We start from the raw sequence: 20,501 nt of genomic DNA, 5'->3' as shown, positions 1-20,501 counted from the left end.
TTAAGGAATTGTTGAAAGTCACACAGGCAGTGGCAGAGTGAAGATGTGAACCTGCTTTGCCTGCCTCCAAGGCTCTCTAAAAAAGTACTCTGGGGACAGACCTGGTAAGACGGTCTGCCCACCCCCTTGCCCTGAGAGGATGCTTGGAGGCTTGGTGAGGTCTGGCCTGGCATCGCAGGGGTAGGAATGAATTGGGGGTATCTGCAGGGACCAGCCAAGGCAACCCAGGCCCTCCTGAGAGTCCCCAGTACTCACCATACACTCCGGCGAGGGGTGAAGGACTTGTCCACCCTGAAACACAATAAGAGGGGCCACAGGTGAGGGGACATCCCTTCTCACCAGCTTGGCCCAGCAAATCAGACCCATCTGCACTGCGCCACCCTCCCAGCGGGGCTAGAGAAGGTCCTGTTTCTAAGGATACCTGATGCAGTCACTATCACCCTTAGGCTTGCAGGGGTTCAACTGTCAGATTAGGGACATGGAAAGGCATGGGGGTTAAAGAGCCAGGAAAAGAGGCAAGACTGGGGGCAGTGGGGCAGGGGGTAGGGCTGTGGGGTGTTAGCAGGGGTAGGGGGACAGGTGGAGTAGGACAGTGACTACAGCAGTTTGGATCATGGCAAGGATGTAGGTGTGCAGCTGGGGCTAGCTTAGAGCCTTTCCAGGCAGGACGGAGCAGTTTGCTGGATGTCTATGGTTTATGGTGGGCAGAAAGAACATTAGCCTCAAGGCCCGCAGCCTGCCTCAATCCTGAAGCTGTTCACTCATATCCACCCAGGAAGCAAATGTCTGCGAATCTGGGAGGAGATCTAGGAGGAGCTTCCCCCCACCCTCATCCCAACACACATACCCTGCTCCCCAAGACTTCAGAGGCACCTCAGACTTTGTCTCCCCCAAATCCTCCCAGATCCAGCCCCAGAACACATGTTTGGGTAGCACTCCCTCCCCGCCCTGATTCTCCTACTGCACTCTGAGGGCACCCTGGTGCCGCTGGGGGCAGGGGCTGAGCAGCTGTTGGGACAACAAACAACTCGCCTCCTACCCAGAGCTAAGAAGGGGATGAGGAGGGAGCCCAGCCCACTCTGCCAGTGAAGGGGCGTCCTCCGAAGGGCAGGGCTGGGGGCACCCAGGGACAGCTGATGGGGAAAGCCGACTCTGCAGACAGGGAGGTCAGAAAAGCCAGGACTTGCCCAAGGTCATAGAACAGGACCCAGCCTGTGAGCTGCTCCTCGGTGTCGGCTGGCCAGGAAACTCAGGGCCTAGCCCAGCTGTCACCTGACAGCAAGCAAGACCCCTGATGGAGGGGCAGCCTCTGGCCTCCCACCCCACCCCACCCCTCAGCTGGGGTCACCTCAAAAGTTGAGCGTCCACAAAGGGAAGGCAGTTTGGACAAAATCCCCATAGCTCAGTGAGCACTGACCATGTCCACACACAAGCCCCAGCGCTCCACTCCCCAAGGTGAGTCCCAGGGTCCCTCTGACCACTGGGAGGCAGGGCCTGGTGAAAGTCATGGAGCTGCTTGTCTGGCTGGGCAGGGGCTCTGAGAACACTCTGTCTAATCCATCTTCCCTCCAATTTGCCAAATCTCCACAACAGGCATAAATCCCCATCCCACCTCTGCATCCCTTGACCCCAAAATGAACCTGCTGCCACTCTGATCTCCCCCAGGCCTCCAAGCCCAGGCAGCCAGTGGCACAGGGAGGACGGGGTTCCCGAGAGCCAGGATGCAGGAAGGAGGGCAGCCTGGTGCCCAGAGCGGGCAGGGCCTACTAAGGGCTTCTAGAGTCCCTTCATCCAGAGCCTCACTGAGAGGCCCAGCAGCTGCAGAGGCAAAGTGGGAGGTCCAGCAGAGCCTCCCCCTGACCTGCCTGCCCCCACTCCCACATACCTATACATGTGAGCAGGCGCGCACACATGCATGCACACACACAGGCCCAGAAGCCCCGCAGCCCCAGTCACATACATAAGCGCCACTATCATGTGCTTAGACACAAACACAGCAATGTCCACCCTGCACTCACCTCCCCCCACAGGCACATGCACACGCAATGGGAACACACAGACACAGAAACACGCACACGCGCACACACACACACACAGGCGCCGCAACATGACAGCCATGCGCGCACTAAGGTCAAACGCTCAGCCCCCATAGCAGTCACAGCTCAGGCCCATCCGCCCGAGCGCGCGCACACCCCGCACGGGCTCCCCCTACGCGTGCACTCGCGCGCACGCGCCCCGCCCCGCCCCGCGCCCTACCCGCCGTAGGCCCCGAAGGTGAAGCTGCGCTTCCGGCCGCTCATGGTGCCGCCGCCGCCGCCCGGCCCGGCCCGCGCAAGCTGGAGCCGCCTTCCCGCGCCCGGGTCACCTTGGCAACGCCGCCGCCCCGCCCCCGCCCCCGCCCCAGATGGGGTCTGTCATCGCCCGAGCGGGCTGCGGTCCAGCTGCCGGGGGCCGCCGGCGCAGAAAGAGCCGCTTGTTCGCGCCGCCCTGGGCCGGACGGGCGGGGGCTTCGCGGGACTTTCCGAGCCGGGCCCTGCCGGGCGGGGATTGCGGGGCCCGGGGCAGCCCCTCCCCAACCCCCTTCCCCGCCACCGCCCCCGTCCAGGCCGCAGACCCTCTGCTGGGGGGACGCCCTCCTCCCGGCCCCTCGAGCCGCCGCGCTCCTCGGCGGATCCGTCCCCATCATCACGAGCTGGGAGCTCCCTCCCAGATGCCTGGGTCTGCATGGCAGGCATGTCCCGCTCCTCCCTGTCCCTCGAATTTCTCATCTGTAAAGTGGAATTCCTGCCGCCGGCCTCCTAGGACCTGGGGATGACGAAATGAGTTCACGCACGTAAAGAGCTCGGCCCAGGCCCTGGCGTACAGTAGATGCTTAATAAATGCCGGGTATAAGAGTTCCGCAGCGAGGTCAGGCGTTCTGCCCTTCCCGCGAACAAATGAGTGAATGAAGAACAGTCTCCAATAACCCCTCCTTGCCCACCTGTCTCCCCTTCCCCCAGGAACCCCCTTTCTCCTTTTCCCTGGTGAGGAGGAGGAGCAAAGGGGAGGAGTGGAGACGCCCCCTCCACTCCCCTCTTGAAAAGTCATGCAGCCCAGGTCCCAACCTTGAGAGGAAACTGGGCTCTGAGTTCTGCAGCAGGTACTTATTCACTCAACAAACACTCCAAGTCCCTCTTCTGCACCCAGCTCGCCCAGAACTGAGTCCAGTGCTCTTCCTCAGAGTAAGCCGTTTCCCCCACCCAACTGGAGCTGTGTCAGCAGACACCGGGTCACTAGCCCCGACCCCTGAGCACACTGCCCTCCACCCCAACACCCACTCTTCCCCCCATAGAGGGAGAGATCCTTCCCCCAGGCCCTGCACCCGAGGAGGCAAGCTCCCACAGTCTCAAGGTTTTCTACAGGATTTTCTGTTTAAACAAACTGCAGGGCGCAGATGCAGCCGGGGATAAGGGAAGAAGGATGACCAAGGGCAAAAGGACAGTGCAGCAGGGATTCTGCAGAAGCCTTTCAGGAGCTGTTCCACCTGGGACCGGGCCTGGGCTTGGTGAGCTGCAGCTCACCTAGGAAATGACGTCTCCACAGTTTGTCTCACCTAGGCAGGGTAGGTGGCGCTGCGGTTTCCCCATTCTAGACACAAAGAAATTGAGATCCTCGCTCACACGGATTACTTCTCTCTTGGGATCTGCCCTCAGCCCCCTCTCAGCTCCCACCTGCGACCTCTTCTCTGCACATTCTGGTGGGTACAGGGGCCCTCAAGAGCCACTTGCAGAGTTCAGAGCCTGGGCAGAACAAACATTATTTCCTCATTCCTAGAACTATATCCCTTGGTTTGCAGTCCTCAGAGAAGGGTCTGGCTCCCCCTTGCAAGGTGCTCTGGAGCCTGGAATGGGCCCCTTCTGCTCTGGGCAGCGCTGCAGATTCCTGCGGGGAGGAAGCACTCCAGGGCAGGCTCCTGAGGAGTGGGTCCTGGGCGCACTGAGGTCTGCCTGAAAAGGGAGGAACTTACTTCCTTCCTTCCCTCCTTCCTTCCTTCCTCCCTGCCTTCCTCCCTCCTTCCCTCCCTCCTTTCTAAGTAGTAGCAGCAACAGCCTGCCTCCCTCCCTCCCCCCCTCCCTCCTTCCCAAGTAGTAACAGCAATAGCCTCCGTCCCTCCGTCCCTCCCTCCGTCCCTCCCTCCCTCCCTCCTTCCCTCCTTCCCTCCTTTTTTCTAAGTAGTAGCAGCAACAGCCTCCCTCCCTCCCTCCTTCCTAAGTAGTAGCAGCAGCAGCAGGGGCTCTCAGAGAGGTGGGAGGCGGTTGGGGTAGAGGACTGAAAAGCTAGGCCTGGGCTATGGGGATGTTCACAGTGCTTGGGCTGGGGCCTGGACTCCAGCCACATCTGGGCTGCTGCATCCCCTTAGACATGGACCTATGCCTCACCAGTCTTTTCAGTGGGAATGATCCCTGAGTGGGTTCTGCATGCCCAGTTGGCAGAGTGGCCAAGGGGCCGCCAATGTGCCAAGTTTCCCAGCCAGGCCTGGCCTCCGGGAGGCCCTGCTAGTACTGGGACAGTGGGCCCTTGAGAGGAGCCATGGGGGCCGCAGGGTTCCCACCGAAGACAAAGAGCCCAGTGTGGGCTCCAGCCTCTCTGCTCTGACCAGCTGCAGCTGCCTCATTGGCAAGGGATGGGGGGGGGGGTGGGAGTGGGGGTGGTTAGTGGGGGTCACGTTCCCTTGGCCAGGGTTGCAGCAGGACAGTCCCTGACCAGCTTCTGGTCCCTTGGTGACAGCTGAATTTAAATGCATCCTGTTAACCTACAAGACCACTTCCAAGAATTTACCCTCTGCATCATAGCACGTGAGCCTGTACATGAATGGCAAGGACAAGGGACACTGAGGCATGTGCTTATATCCTCACCCTTGAAGACTACAATCTCAGCTCTCCCACTTGTCACCTGTGTGACCTTGGGCAAGTTACTTAAGCTTTCTGTGCCTCAGTTTCTTCATCGGCAAGATGGGGTTGATAATGAAAATACAGTACATACATCAAAGGGTTTTGCCAAGGATTAAATAAGTTACCAATGATAAAGCATTCAGAAGAGTAGAGTATTTGTCACTTAACATGTGTTTGTTAAATAAAACACTTGCTGGCTGAGCTCAGTAGCTCACATCTGTAATCCCAGCACTTTAGGAGGCTGAATAGGGAGGATCACTTGAGACCAGGAGGTGGAGACCAGCCTAGGCAACACAGTGAGACCTCGTCTCTATAACAACTCAAAAAATTATCCAGGTGTGACAGTGTACATATGTAGTCCCAGTGACTTGAGAGGCTGAGGTGGGAGGATTGCTCAAGCCTGGGAGGTTGAGGCTGCAGTGAGCCCTGACTGCACCACTGCACTCCAGCCTGGGTGACAGAACAAGACCCTGTCTCAAAAAGAAAAGAAAAAAGAAAAAGAAAGACCAGGCACAGTGGCTCACATCTGTGATCTCAGCACTCTGGGAGGCCGAGTCGGGTGGATCACTTGAAGTCAGGAGTTCAAGACCAGCCTGGCCAACATGGTGAAGCCTCATCTCTACTAAAATACAAAAATCAGCCGGGCATGGTGGTGGGTACCTGTAGTCCCAGCTACTAGGGAGGCTGAGGCAGGAGAATCGCTTGAACCCAGAAGGTGGAGGTTGCAGTGAGCCAAGATCACACCACTGCATTTTACCCTGGGTGACAGAGCAAGACTCTGTCTCAAAGAAAAAAAAAAAGAAAAAAAAATTGTTGTAGCAACATCATTTTTATTAGGCTAAACTATATGAAGTTGCCATTTTTGTAGGGCTAGCAAAGATTTATTCGTAAGAATTCTAAAACTAAATGGCCACCCAGAGGAAATGTGATAAATTATGGTCCACGTATGCCATGCAGTGCCATGCAGCTATGGGACAGACTGGGAGAGATCTGTGTGTGGGCATGTGGAACAGCCTCCAGGACTGACACACCCACACAGAGGCAGTGTGACAGGGACCAGGGTTGGACTAGGCTCTGATGCTTCCTAGCTGTGTGACGTCAAACACATTAGTAACATCCTATGACACTGGTCTCACTGGCCCACTGTGACGGGGACATCACTGCTCCACAGTCAGCACAGACAGGGTGCCTGCTGACTGGCACTGGGAAGTCACTGACATCTCTGAAGGAGGTTTAGCCCTCTTCCTCCTTGGCCTCCAGCCTCATACCTAGAAAACAGTGCCAGGCTGCTTTCCAGGGTCCGGGCCCTCCTTCTGAGAGGAAGCCTCCCCTGTGGGCCTCCTAGGTTTGTACCCAAGTTGTTCAAACAGCTGCCAGACTGTAGAGGAAGAGAGAAGAGCACAAGGTGGAGGGTTGCAGAGCTGCCTCTGCAAGTTCACCTCTCACTGAACTCTGGGTATTCCACCCACCTACCTCCAGCTCCCCCTTTCCAGGGAAATGCAAGGGGAGAGGGAGGAGCAAACCCCGGGAAGATCTCAGGTCTGGGCTCTAGGTGGGGCTGGTGGAGCCAGCGCTTGCCAGGACCCCCAGTAGCCTCCTCCCCTCCCCCAATCACACTCATTCAGGATATCTGCCCCAGGCCTTTTGGGCAGGAGAGGAGGCAGTCCTGGGCTTCCTGCCCTGGCCCAGGCAGCCTCCTGTGTGGCTTTGCATTAATCAGTTTTCCTCTCTGGCCTCAGTTTGCTCATCTGTTAGAGCCCTACTCTCACTTTGCTGGGTTAAAGACCTAATAATGGGCCGGGTGCAGTGGCTCACACCTTTAATCCCAGCATTTTGGGAGGCTGAGGAGGGCGGGTCCCAAGGTCAGGAGTTTGAGACCAGCCTAACCGACACGGTGAAACCCCGTCTCTACTAAAAATACAAAAATCAACTGGGCGTGGTGGCACCCAGCTACTCAGGAGGCTGAGGCAGGAGAATCGCTTGAACCTGGGAGGCAGAAGTTGCAGTGAGCCAAGATCACACCACTGCACTCCAGCCTGGGTGACAGAGCAAGACTCCATCTTAAAAAAAAAAAAAAAAAAAAGGAAAGATGCATTTGCCTTGACAGAATTCTGCTAGCTCTGGAAGTATGATTATCCTTACTTTGCCCATGGCCTTTCTAGCCAAGCCACACCCACCCAATCCCAGGAAGCTTCTGGAAAGAGTCTCCTTGGGGTTCCCCAGCCCCTGGGAAGGGAGGGAAAGTGGGTGTGACTTGGCTCACAGCCCTTCCCTAGGCAGCTGGCCAGTGAGGTTACTGAGCCAGCCTCTGCCCTGGCTCTGAGACTCCTGCTCTATTCAATGGGTTTCTGAGACCCCTGCCTACTTAAAGGGACCCCATCACGGACCAGGAAAATCTGGCCTGACCAGAATACCTAACCCCACTCAGGCCCTACCCCTGAGGATGTGTTTCTCATCTCCATGCAGATCATGTGCCTTGAAAGGCCCTGGGAAGCAAAGCCCTTCTGGAGACAGCACCCAGGTGTATATTCTTTCATTCCTTCCCCCAATTATTCAGCAGGTGTGTATCAAGCACCCACCGTGTGGCTGACACTGTATTGAGCACCCACTGTGTGGCTGACACTGTTCAGACACTGGTGATAGAGTCTGAACAAGACAGACAAGGTCTCTGGTAGACCTGTGTGCACACTTGCACACAAACTTTCCCAGGTCACACATGCACTTGGCCTAGTACTGTGCCATGCACATGCAAAGAGACATCTAACTCATGCCCATAGAGATCACGTCAAGATCAAATGCATGTGGACAGGCTCACATGAACCTATGCTGCAAACCGACAAGCACATGCACATGCAAAGGTCAACTCCAGCTCCCACCCTCAGGTCCCCAATCAGTGCACACGCACCTACTGACTCCGGCTGGGTTCGTACATGCATGTAAAGACACACCAATGACAGCAGATACAGGCACAGGAATCTCAGGCCCACACACCCTTACTCGAATCACATTCTGTTCATACGACATACACAGACAGATGTGTACGCACCTCACATACACGCATGGAGCATCCAGCTAACTACTGGGAAGAAATAAAGGTAGGAGACAGAATGGCTCTTTGGGGGTCAGAGAAGGGTGCAACTGCTGCATCTCCAAGGATTATAGAGTGGAGGCCAAGACTCCTGTCATGTATTACAGGCTGGTGTCTAGCCAGCCAGCCCTCCTCTCCTACCTCCACTGATAAGGGGGTGGCCCTCCCAGCCCATTTTTCAGGGGCAGTTGGACAAAGCTGGGAGACTGCTTGAGGCCCAGAGCTGCCCTCAGGAAGCTGGGCTGGCAGAGCCCTGAAGTGGGGAGACCTGCCTGTGGCCGCAGCTCTGCTGGCAACCCATCGTTTCTCATCACAAGTGCCTTCCCACTTCTGGCCTTTGCTGGTTCATCTATAATGTAGGGAGAGGGTTTCCCAACAGTTCCTTATGATGCCACCCTCCCAGGAGGCCAACCAGTCTGGGACTCTGAGAACACCTCTCCACCCCAACAAGTCCCTCACTGAGGCAGTGGCTTATTACCTAGGAATATCATGACAGGAAAATGAAGAAGGCCTTTTTTTTTTCTTTTGAGACGGAGTTTCACTCTTGTCGCCCAGGTTGGAGTGCAATGGCGCGATCTCGGCTCACCGGAACCTCCGCCTCCTGGGTTCAAATGATTCTCCTGCCTCAGTCTCCCCAGTAGCTGGGATTACAGGCATGCACCATCAGGCCCAGCTAATTTTTGTATTTTCAGTAGAGTCGGGGTTTCTCCATGTTGGTCAGGCTGGTCTCGAATTCCCGACCTAAGGTGATGCGCCCGCCTCTGCTTCCCAAAGTGTTGGAATTACAGGTGTGAGCCACTTCGCCCGGCCGAAAAACGCTTTTTAAAACGTGTTCTCTAATGGGTCCGGGAGTCCGCCGCGGTCTCGGGCGTCACCAACTGGCCTTCACGAGAACTGCAGGCGAGGGCCGGCCGGGCTCCAGGACCAGGGACAGCGCCCCGGGTGCCTTTCCGAGAAGGGTGGGGACCCGGAGCCGCCCGGACAGCGCCCAGAGTAGCCGACCGCGCGCTCGCTGCCCCTCACACTTCCTCACCCCTCCCTTACACGGAGGCGTCTCCAGCGCCCGTCCTCGCCCTCTCCCGGCGCCAGGCGCCGCACGTCTCCCAGCTCACAAGGGCGCACCTGCGCCCGCACACCGCCCCCTCCCGCGGGACCCGTTCTCTCAGTGCGCAGATCACGGGGCCGCACCTACGCGTTCCGGGATCTCTGTGATCCAGACAACAGCCCCGTGAGGCCGATCATGCAAGAGTTACATGTCTGCCATGGCTGACGGGGGAAATTGAGGTGTGCAAACAGAGCAGATCCAGCTCTTCCGAGCTCCTCGGGACCTAGGTCCCTATCACCCGTGCACTGCGGCTCAATGGCACAGCCCCTTTTAGTTCCCGAGGCCCTGTGCCAAGCGCTTTCATCCAGTCCTTAAATCCACCCTGTAAATTAGGTACAATCATCTTCCCCATTTCACAGATCAGAAAGCCGAGGTCCCAGAGGCCTAATGACTTGCCTAAGGATCAGTGGATGCAGATATGGCTACAAAACCTCTCTGAGGTCTTCACACTGCTCTGAGTCACTGTGAGGGACGCTCCTGCCAGGAAGAAAGTCCTTCCCACAGTACTCGCTGCCCCTGCCCTGGCTGCTCTGTCCTGGCATCCTTAGGGGCTTGAATGCCTTCTGGGGTAGGATGGGGGCATGCAGCCTCGAGATCTCTCACAGAGGAACCCAATCTCCCCATCCTCACAAGCTTTAGCCTCACAAAGCACCTCCCCAAGACACACAGTAGGTGCTTAATAAACCTGTTGCTTGGCTGAAGCCCTTCCTTCCAGAAACCAGGGCTCTAAATGCATAACTACACAGCCTGGATACCAAGCAGGGCAGAGTGAGCCAGTGAGGAAGGGCATAGGCTTGAGAGAGCTGGACAAAGTGGGTTCCAACTCAGCCTTTTTTTTTTTTTTTTTTTTTCTTTTCTGAGACAGTCTCACTCTGTCGCCCAGGCTGAAGTGCAATGGTACAATCTTGGCTCACTGCAAGCCTCCAGGGTTCAAGTGATTCTCTTGCCTCAGCCTCCTGTGTAGCCTGGGCTGCAGGCACCCACCACCATGCCCGGCTGATTTTTGTATTTTTAGTAGAGATGGGGTTTCTCCATGCTGGCCAGGCTGGTCTGGAGCTCCCAACCTCAAGTGATCCTCCTGCCTCAGCCTCACAAAGTGCCAAGATTACAGGCAAGAGCCACTGCACCCAGCCCCAACTCAGTCTTGAGCTGTGACTGTCAGCCTTAGTTTCCAATCTGAAAAATGGAGATGATACTAGCTCTTAGCTCACAGGGTGATGGTGTGTTAAACAAGGTGATGTACACAAACACCTTCGCATGGTGCCTTGTGCTCACAAACGGCTTGCACGGTGGTGGCTGTTAACACCATTGCCAGTAGGGCCTTCTTTGAGATATACAAAGCCCAGGAGCCCTAGCTGAGTCATGCCCTCATTTACCTCAAGAGTAAAACAGGTGGGCAGGAGGAGCAGAGGAAGAGGCTGCAAATGTAGTCAGGCTGGGTTGGGGACAGAAGGAGGAGGGAGATGGCTGGGGCACGGTGCCTCATGTTTGTAATAATCCCAGCATTTTGAGAGACCGAGGCAGGTGGATCGCCTGAGGTCAGGAGTTCGAGAATAGCCTGGCCAATATGGCAAAACCCCATCTCTACTAAAAATACAAAAATTACCTGGGCATGGTGGTGCATGCCTGTAGTCCTGGCTACTCAGGAGGCTGAGGCATGAGAATCACTTGAACCCAAGAGGCCAAGGTTGCAGTGAGCTGAGATTGCACCACTGCGCTCCGGTCTGGACAACAAAGCAAGACTCTCCAAAAAAAAAAGGAGGGAGAGGCAGCCATCCTTGGTGGAGGCAGAGAGCCTAGCAGTGTCTGAGACCCCCTGCCTCATGACCTAATCTCTGAGCCTCAACCCTGATCAGCCCTATAGTCTTCTTGTTTTAGTGAGGACTCCATAAATGTTTAATGAATGAATGATGTCCTATGTTGACTATGAACAAAAAGAAACAAAGTCAACTTTAGTCCTATCGTAATATATACAAGACCTGGCATCAGTATGGGTTTGGAATCACATGGACCTGTGCTTAAATTCCTGCTCTGCCACTTCCTGGCTTGTGACTTTGGGCCATTTTCATAACCTCTCAAAGCCTCAGTTTCTTCATCTGTAAAAGGGGATGGTAATGATAATAAAAGTACTTACCACATAGGATTGTTCTTAGGATTCAGCATAAAGAGCTCACCCCTGGCACATAGTAGGCACACAATAAATGGGGACTGTCTTTAGTACTGCTACTGGACACATGCAAGGACAGTTATGAGCTGAGCCAGGAAAGCTGAGTTCTAAGCCCAGTGCCACCACTGGCTCACAGCGTGACTGTGGGCAGCTGCCCAGTTTCCTTCTCTAAATAATAAGGCCCCTCCAAGGGCCCTTCCCAATCTGATTTTCTGGGGCAGCATAGCCCCCATTTGCATGGTGGGCAGAGAAGTCTCTTGGAAACAGCTCTGCCCACCAGTCTGTCTCTTTCAGACCACGCCACTGAAGGGGGTGGTGTTCCCATGACAGGGAGGTAGGCAGGCATCACTGGGAGTCTCAGAGCCTCATCTGATAACTGCCGTAGCCCCATACAGATCTCTTAGGACCAGCCCCACTCCAATGCAGGTGCAGCCCCAGAGCCACATCACATAGGCCCTGGGTTTCAGAAGGGAGAGACCTGTACCAAGGTCAACTGTGTGCCCCTAGGTCCATCTCCTTGCCTCTATGAACCTCAGTTTCCTCACCCACAAAATGTGGATGAGTCTTGCTGGCCCCGAGGACTCCGGCACACCCAGCAGCAACCCAGATGTGAAAGTCCTTTGTGAATTGCTCCCATCAGGCATAATCATGATAATTACCATCTGTCAAACGAGTGGGTTGGACCAGCTGATCTCTGTGGGCTTCTTCCCAGCTCTGAAGCTGGGGATTTCTTGGGGTTCTGAGCTGGGAATTCACACAGACATAGGGGGCCAGGAGGAGTCAGAGTCTACAGGATTGTGCATCCAAGGGAACCCCTGAAAAGTCATCCCCATTCATCCTTTTCCCCCAAGCCAGCCTGGGGCACTGGGTCCCAGGGATAGGTCATGGGGAGAGGGAGCTGGAAGCTTCAGGGCCAAGTCCTGCAGGTATGAGCCTCCGAGTCTAAGCCTCACCCCTGCCCCTGCCCAGAACTGCTCCCATTACCCAGAGCACAGACTCTTGTGTGGTGCCCTCCCCAACCCCTTCTCATTCTGCATGCCGTACACAGAAATGGCTAAAAGTAGAGTCACACAACCCTCAATTCAAATCTCAGGCCCAGCCACTCACCAGCTGGGTGACTTGGGGTAGGCTATTTAACCTCTCTGAGCCTTTGAGGGTTGCTCTGAGGATTAAATGAAATAGATCCATGAAAAGTGCTTACATAGGGCCCAGCAAGTGCTCAATGAATGCCCCCACCTGCATCCGATTGCTCAGGCCCCATCCTGCCTCCCCGCAACCAGCATCTTCCTAGAATTCCTGAGCTACCTGCCCAGTTCCCACCCTGACTGCCATGAGTGGGCCCAGCGTTGTAGAGTTTGGGCAGGTCCCAGGCTTCTCCGCCCTTCAGAGGACTACAGAGCCCACACCTCTCCAGCCAGGGAGGGCTGTGGGCTTTGGGGACTGGGACAGGTGAGGTCTTTGTCCCAGCGGCTCTGCCCAGTCCTGTTTCTAGAGGCAGGGAGCCCTGGGAGAGGGGCTGTAAGGGCAACTGTCTATCCCTGGCAGAGCTCCCACACCTCAAGTGAAAGGCAAGTGGTGAATGAGGCAAGGCCCATGGTGTCCTGAGCCTGCTGTCTGGGTGGGCACAGTGCCTACAGCAGTCTGCCAGGGGGTGGATGACCTCTCTCTGGACCTCCAAGATAGGGTAAGACGCAAGAGGCTGGTGATGGTGACATCAGCTCAGGCCTTGTCCTGGCAGCCTCTTGAGGGTCCCTGACACTGCCAAGTTTTGAGCAAGAAGAATCAGGGCTGCCCTGGAAATTCTGGCACCGAGCCTGCAGGCAGGAAGAAGTTCCCAAGGTCACCCTCCCTCAGCCGCCTCCACCCTACCCCTCGAGCCCTAAATCAAGGAGTGGGGCCTTGGAGAGGGCTGTCCTGTGAGCGGGGTACTGAGATGGCTTTCCCTCGCAGAACTGGGGCCCGGAGTTCAGGAGCCAAGCAGAGGGTGGACCCATCTGCCCCACCTCCACCTTCCCTCTGCTGCCCCCACAGCCTGGCTGCGGCAGACACATGGCTCCTGTGGCCTTGTAAAGGTCACAGCCTCTGAGATGCTCAGGCGTCTGATCCTCACCCACTGCCCCCCAACCCCAGCCTTGCCAGCAGATCCACATTCTCAGGGGAGCCTGAGGAACAGGTACTGTAGTTTCAAGAAATATTGCAAGTCCCCCAGAGACACACACTTGAGGCTCACACAACACAGTCAACCAGCTTCAACTCATGGGAGTTGTATTGCAAAGAAAGAAACCACATCCTCCCATTCCACAGATGGAAAGGGAGGCTCAAAGAGGCTCGGCGGCTTGCCTGAGCTCACCCAGCTAGTGGGGTGGGGCCAGCAGGGGAACACAGGGTTCCTGACTTCCTGAACCAATGACAGCCCCCGGCTCCCGGCTATCATAGCAACCTAGCTCTTGGGTGGCTTGGTGCCTTGATCCTCTTGCCTGCCCCTGGGATGGAAGAGGCTAGAATCCTCTCCTTCGCACACTGGGAGAAAAGGAGGTCCAGGGAAACAGGCGAGGGGGCCATCCTTACACAGCAGTGGCAGGGCAGAGAACTGTGCCAGGTGGTTCCTCATTCCAGGCTAGTGGGCTCAGCCCGCCCCTCCCGTGTACCCCGCATTGATTTTGGGGAAATGTAAACTCCTCAGCCTGCCATTCGAGGCCCTTAGTAGACTGACCCTGATTTGTCCCTACACATGCCTTCCATGAACCCAACCCAGTGTCCACATTGCCACCTCTCCGCCCTTGCCCACGCTGTAGCTGGTCTCGCCTCCAGGAGCGCCTCCACTCCTCCTCTTGCTGTGCAACTCGTAATTCTACCACTAACATTATCATTTACTGAACAGCTAATATGTGCCAGGCAAGGACTCCTCAAGGAAGAACTTACCCAGTTCACCTGGTGATAGCCATACCAACCACCTTGGAAATGTGAAGTTTCCAAGGTAGTTTTCCAAGGTAGTAAGAAAAAATTCTTACTACCCTCAAAACACTGAAGAAAAGCCTTATTTTTTTTTCTGGCTGTAGAGAGATATTTGATGTTTTTAGAAAAGATTTTTCTCCAGATTTGTCTGGTGTTTGCCTTTCCTTCAGTGTGTCTCTGTGTGTTTTTCTGAGTGCAGCTTTATATTTTTCAAAGCAGCTCCCAGCCAGTATGTCTGGCCCCACAAACAGCATCCCCAGGGAGGCAGGCAAATAAAAGCTCGTCATCCCTGTTCTAGGGAGAAAGAAATGAGGCACAGAGAAGGCAGGTGACTTGTCCAAAGTCACACAGCAGAGACTGGACTTGGCATCCTGAGGACTCCCAATCTATGTCCTTTTTAGACCCAGCAGAATGCCTAGGGTAAGCCTGGCACTGCCCTCAGTGTTTGCTCGCATTCACCTCCGTATCCCTTGAAACATACGCATCAGGCAGGCGCTATGATTCCCACTTCCTAGATCAAGAAACAGACTCAGAGGGAGAGAAGAATTCACCAAAAGTTGTATGGCTGCTCAGTGGCAATGTCAGAATTCGAACTTGGGTCTGCTTCCTCCACATGGGGGCCCGAGGGAGGGTGGCCTCGGTTGGCAGAGGTATTAACCAGTAGAGTGGGCAAGTCACTTTCTGTCTTTGAGTCTTACCTCCTCATCTGAGACAAGGCACCTGGCTGTGGCAGGGACCGCAGGACCCAGCTCATCTCTGTGTCCCAGTGCCTGTCATGGTTCCCGAAATCGACCACATGCCCATTAAATGCTTAGTGGGCAGGCACACGAGGCAGCTCTCATTGTGCTGGTTCGAAGCAGGAGTGTCATGTTTCCTTTCTTCCAGTAGGAAAGGCTGGAATCCCTGGGACCTTTCTGTTTTGGGGTGTCTCCCCACCAGCACCCCTCTGCCTCTTTTTCCTTCTTCCTCTCTGAGTCACCACCTGCCTGCAAGTGCCGGTCTTTAGCCCTTAATACAGAGCACATTTTGAGGCATAAAATGTCCACAAAGGTGAGCGACAGCTGCAGCCCCCTACCCCGTGTCCCCTCCTCCTAGGCTGACCCCAGGGTGGCCGCCCCAGGAAGCCCCGAGACTGGCGACCCCTGCTTGGCCCTAGTGTGGATCCAGAGGCTGCACTCTGCAGAAAGTCCTCAGCCTGAGGCCCCATGTGCCCACACTGCCACCAGAGCTAAACTTCCTTTCCTTATTGGCACAGGGCTGCCACCTCACACCTCTGACTTTCCTCATCCCCCAGCCAGGCCGAGTTGCCTCCCAGAGCTGGAGCTGGGCCCAGAGAGCGAAAATGACTTGTCCGGGCCACACAGCCAGCAAGAGGCAGGGCCAGGATTGGACAGGGAATCAGCACTCTGGCAGGCTTGGCGTGAGTGCTGAGGGAGCGTGCTGGAGCTGGGAGCCACTCATGCTCGCCGTCTAGCATGCCTGCCCTGGAGGCCTCGCCTAAGCCCACAGAAGCACCTCTCCACAGCGCCAGTCTCTCAGAGGCACAGGGTGCCAGGGCCAGCCTGGCAGAGGTCCTGCCATGCAAGGAGGTGAGCAGAGAGTGCTGAGGACTCCCTTCCCTTCACACCAGCTGGCCCCTAGCCTTGCTGAGAGGACAAAGCAGAAACTGGGGCCTGGTAATGCCTCTAGCAAAAATGGAAAGGAAAGGGAACCCCAGAGCCACTTGGAGCCTGCGCTGGGGCCTGTCCTGTCTTGGGAAGCACCTGCAGAACAACACCTTCAGGGGCAGCAAAGGAGCAGCCTGGGGAGAGGCTCCCCTGGCAACCCGGTGGGTGTGTGCACAGAGGGGCGGCAGGAGAGGAGGTGCTTCCCACTGAGCGGGAAGCACCAGGCGGTTTCCCAGGATTCTTAGGGTCAGCCAAGATGGGTCCACATGAATCAGAAAAGAGGGAGGAAGGGGAGGCTTTGCTGGGGATGGTTGGGGGCCTCCACTCCCCTCCCCGGGTGATGAAGCGTTCACATCCCACACGCAGGAAGCTGATGTAATGCATGTGTGTGTGCACCCATGATGGCCTGGGTGTGGGTGGGTGCGTGTGCATGTCTGCCAGGTTCATTTTTAAGGGCGTAGGGCGTCCTCATGTTCTTCCTGCGTGCGTGTGTACCATGTGTGCACCCCGGAGGAGATAATGGAGGCAGACAACAGCAGACGAGGGCTTCCGAAGAGGCTCTTCTCCTTGCTGACAACCTCCATCTCTCTGTGTGTACACACACATGCCAGCATCTGGATGGTGTGTCTCTCAGTGTTTGTGTGTCAGGCAGAGCCTGGGTGTGCCCGTGTGTTCCTGTGTCTAGGTCTCAGGGTATCTGTCAGTCAAACTGTATTTGCGTTTGTGTCTGGCCGTGCTCAGGTCTGGGTTGTTTGCACAGCACGTGCGGCTGCTCAGCAGCCTCTGACAACCAGGACAAAGGCCTCCGCAGACAGACGGCAGCATGGAGGACAGATCTGCCCGAGGAGTCCTCAGAGGGCCTCTTGGCCCCAGAACTTGACAGCAGGGCAGGGGCAGGGCCAGGTAAGAGAGGTAGAGGCCCTGCTGTGGGAGCCTGTGGCCTGAGCAGCAGAGACCTCTCTCCCTGCTGCCCTCCAAGAGGCCAAAGGAAGAATCCTTTTGTCTCCTAAGGGTGGAGGGCTGTCAGAGCCAGGAGAGGGGTCTCCTGAGACCCCTGCCAGGCAGGCACCTTGGGAAGAAGAGGAGAGGGTTTTGCCCAAGGAAGCTGGGAAGGTGCCAGGGTGAAAGCACCATTATGGTGCTCCATGGGACAGCCCTCCCTCCATGGGAAGGGGTGGCAAGGTAAGCCTAGGACTCTGGACCCTCTCCTCAATCTGACCCAGCTTCTGGCCACAGGCACCTTCCCCTCCTGGCAGCAAAGGGGAACAGGTCCACATGGAGCACTCTACCACAGCGTTCCCCTTTCACCCACCCCAACGCTGTGGAGATCTGCTCCCATCAAGAGTCAGAGAACCACGATTCTAGACCTTGCGGAAGGTGACTAGGTGACCTCAGGCAGTTCATTTAGCCTCCCTGAGCCTCAGTTTCCTCATCTGTGCAATGGAGGCTTCAGCCCCTGCCTTGAAATATTGCTGTGAAGGGGGAAATTGCTCGTGCCACCTGAGGATTAATCATTACCCTGGAATCCTTCCCAAGGCCATCAAGGAACACTCACCCCTTGCCAGACCCTCCAGCTGCTGGGGTCTCTCAGAGTGAGCTGAGGTCCTGGAGGGGGGCCCCCATGGCCAGCTGGACCTGACCACTGCCTCCCCACTCAGCCACAGCCCTCAGGGCCCTGTGCCAGTCCAGAAGCCCATTCAGGGACACCTTTGGCCAATGTTCTGTTTCATCTGCGAGGCAACCTTCCCCAGTGCCCCCCACCGTAGCGTTTTTCCCCAAACACCCTCAGGAAGGAGGGACCACTACCTGTGCAAAGCGGCCAGGAGCCTCCTGGGAGCCTCCTATGGAGAGGAAGTGATACCATCTCGCCCCCATTGCCTTTCTCTCCTACTTCCACCTGGCCAGCTTCCCTCAGTGCCCCTCCTGCCTCAGTGCCCCTTCCCTCAGTGTCCCTCCTGCCTGCTGCCCCAGGGGCCTGACCTCTGGCTTGGCAGGGAGGGGAATGGAGCCCAGGGACAGAGGCCAATGCGCCCTGTGAGCGGTGGATCTTCTTCCCGACCCCACCACCAGGCCTGTGCTATGACCCTAACAAGGACTCCGAGGGCACGCACAGGCTGGGGTCTAACTGTTAGGGTAGCGAGGGGGCCGCTCACTTCCAGAGACTGTGTGCGCGCGGGTGTATGTACACAGGGTTTCTTCCCCAAGCCCAGGCGCCCCGCAGCTGGCACCAAACCCTGCAGGGCACGGAAACCGCCCGTGAATTCCCACCGAGTCCTCAGATCCTGCCGAAGCAGGGGAGGCGACGAGGGGGCGCCCAACTGCGTGACGCGTGTGCCCCGCTCTGCCGCGGGTCAGGGACAGGGGAATTCGCCCTTTCTCTGGGGATGCAAGGACATCACCGCCCTCCCCGCTCAGGGTCGTTGATCTGAGGCCCCCGCTTCCCTTCTTTGAGAACAGGGGCGCCTCCTCTTGGGGGGCGCTAGGGCTTGGGCCCCTCTCCAGGGATGGAGGAAACGCGCCCACTTTCCACAGTCCCTCCTCTAAACCCCAGGCGCTCCCACCTCGGGGTGGGCGGAAAACTGGACTCCCCACCCACCCAGGGGGGTGGGACCAAAGCCCCCTGGCCGCGGCCTGGACCAAGTCCCGCAGGCTGGGGGTTCAGCCGGCTCAGCCCAGGCCTCCCCCGACTTCTCCAGCCGCCGTAGAGCCCGGGCTGCGCGACCCCAGCTGCGCCCACCCCTCGCCCCTTAAGACCTGGGTCCTCTGCGCGTTCGCCCCCACCCTCCCTCCCCGCCCGCCCGCGCGGGGTCTTGGCTGCGAGCCGACGGGAGCCCGGACACCTCCGTCCCCTTCCCCTTTCCAGGGCCGCAGCCCCGGCGGTGCGCACTCACCCGCGGGCCTGGGCCGGGGGCGTCCTGGGCTCGGCACTCCGGTGCCCGCGGCCGCCGCTGCAGCTCTGCTCAGACGCGGCCGGCGCTCGCCGCCGCCGCAGTTCGGGGAGGGGGACGTCACATGACCGCGGAGCGCTCCTTCCCCGGCGTCGCTCCCCCCTCACTGCGGAGCCCGAACCACGGGCGCGGGAGCGGCGGGGAGGCCCCCGCCCTGTCGCCCCGCCCCGCCGCAGGTCCCGGAGGAGGGCTCTGGGTGCCCCCATTTTACAGGTGGGGGAAACTGAGGACCAGAGAGGGGCAGGAACTGGCTTAGGGTTACACAGCTAGACAGTGTGGTAGGACCTGGGCGAGACAGCCCAGCGGTCCAGGCAACAGCTCATGCTCCAAGGGGACTGGGACAACTTCTGGAACAAGTGGAGACGTCGGGATAGGTGGGGGCCACGGCCCCCATGGGCTCCGCTTGTCTGCAGGGGCGGGAGGAAGGCGTACAGGCTTCGCTGGGCGAGGAAGCTGCTGCGCCCTGGCTGACGCCCTCCTCGCCCGGGCACTTGGTGCGCTTCCTGGCAGAGGCCACGCGGTTGACCCTCGCCAACCCATTCGCGGTTCTTGGACTTTCTGGACTGGGCGGCTCGCCCCCGCCCCAACCTAACCCGGGCCCAGGGCGGGTATGGGGAGGGGAGCCGCAGGCCACGGAGAAGTGGAAGGGAGGCAACAGGAGGAGAGTGGAATCAGGATAAGAGCGAAAACCCAGGCAGGGAGGGGGCGCAGAGATCACCTCAGCCTGAATTCCAAGGCCCAGGGAGAGTTAGAGACTTGCCCAACGTCCACAGCAAGTGAGCGGCCTGCCCACTCGAGTCCCTTCTTTGATGGTCAACAGAGCCTGAGGCTCCTGTGCCCCACTCCCCACCAAGGGGGAGCCCACACCCACACCTCTTTCTGTTCTCCACGGAGCTCCCTCCCCAGGGGACAGCCCACATGAAGCAAAGAAACTCGCAGTCGGTCTGCAAGGCCAGAACTGCGGGGAACACGGGGTGAGGGTATGGTTGGTGGCTCCAAGGTCATGAACTCGTGTCAGAACACTCGTGTTCCAGGGGGATCTCTGGGATCTCTGGATCTCACCCCAATGTTCTAAGAACTGGGAAAAGAGGCTGCAAAAGGCGTAAAGACAAACCTCTGTCTCAACCATTTGGAATTGGTGGCTCAAGCCACCTCCAAGGTCAGCAAGTCCAATAGGCCCGCTTGACAGATAATATTTAGGGAGGGGAAAGTCCAAGCCATGTACTCAATATATTTCTTGAGCATCTACAATGTGCTTAAAACCACAACTGTCACTTCCAGCTCCCACTATTTTCCTGGCCACATGGGCTCCTTTTCACAAAGGAAAGATCCGAGGTCTTCAGCAACCCTTACATCAGCCTCTGGAGGATCTGAGACACGCAAGCCTCCGGGTTTTCAGTCCCACAGGGGCTGGGGACCAGAGCCATGTTTCCCGGTCAAGACTTTCACGCCCGTGGATAAGAGGTGAGTAAGGGGGGAACAGCAGGAAACACCCCACCATCATCCCACCGATCCACCCACCTGTGAAAGAGCAGAGGGGAAGGTACATCAGGCACTTGTTCTTTTCAGTCCCCTGTCGATTTCTCCCTCCAGCAAGCTTCCCCAGCTGCATATGGGAAAGAGACCCCAGCCCACAGGGG

At 57.2% G+C, this 20,501-nt stretch overlaps 1 protein-coding gene across 2 annotated transcripts in view; it reads right to left on the bottom strand.

The window, feature by feature from the left end:
- RAP1GAP (RAP1 GTPase activating protein) overlaps nucleotides 1–18,902 on the bottom strand; it is a 76,827-nt gene extending 57,925 nt beyond the window's left edge. Inside the window, exons 1-2 of one of the 2 annotated variants that reach the window (XM_023219293.2) lie at nucleotides 18,805–18,902; nucleotides 256–291 (exon numbers count right to left, since the gene is read on the bottom strand). Coding sequence is in view for 1 of the 2 variants with exons in the window: in XM_023219292.2 (XP_023075060.1) it covers nucleotides 256–291; nucleotides 2,257–2,300 (80 nt within the window). In the remaining variant the exon portion in view is untranslated. Of the gene's footprint in view, nucleotides 1–255; nucleotides 292–2,256; nucleotides 2,371–18,804 lie in introns of those variants that run through there. The other variant, XM_023219292.2, reaches the window with a different exon arrangement.
- Nucleotides 18,903–20,501: the final 1,599 nt, after the last annotated feature.

Source organism: Piliocolobus tephrosceles, chromosome 1 (genome assembly GCF_002776525.5).
Source record: "Piliocolobus tephrosceles isolate RC106 chromosome 1, ASM277652v3, whole genome shotgun sequence".
Taxonomy (NCBI): Eukaryota; Metazoa; Chordata; class Mammalia; order Primates; family Cercopithecidae; genus Piliocolobus; species Piliocolobus tephrosceles.
The sequence above is the reverse complement of the archived record's forward strand: the minus strand, read 5'-3'. Positions and strand labels throughout refer to the sequence as shown.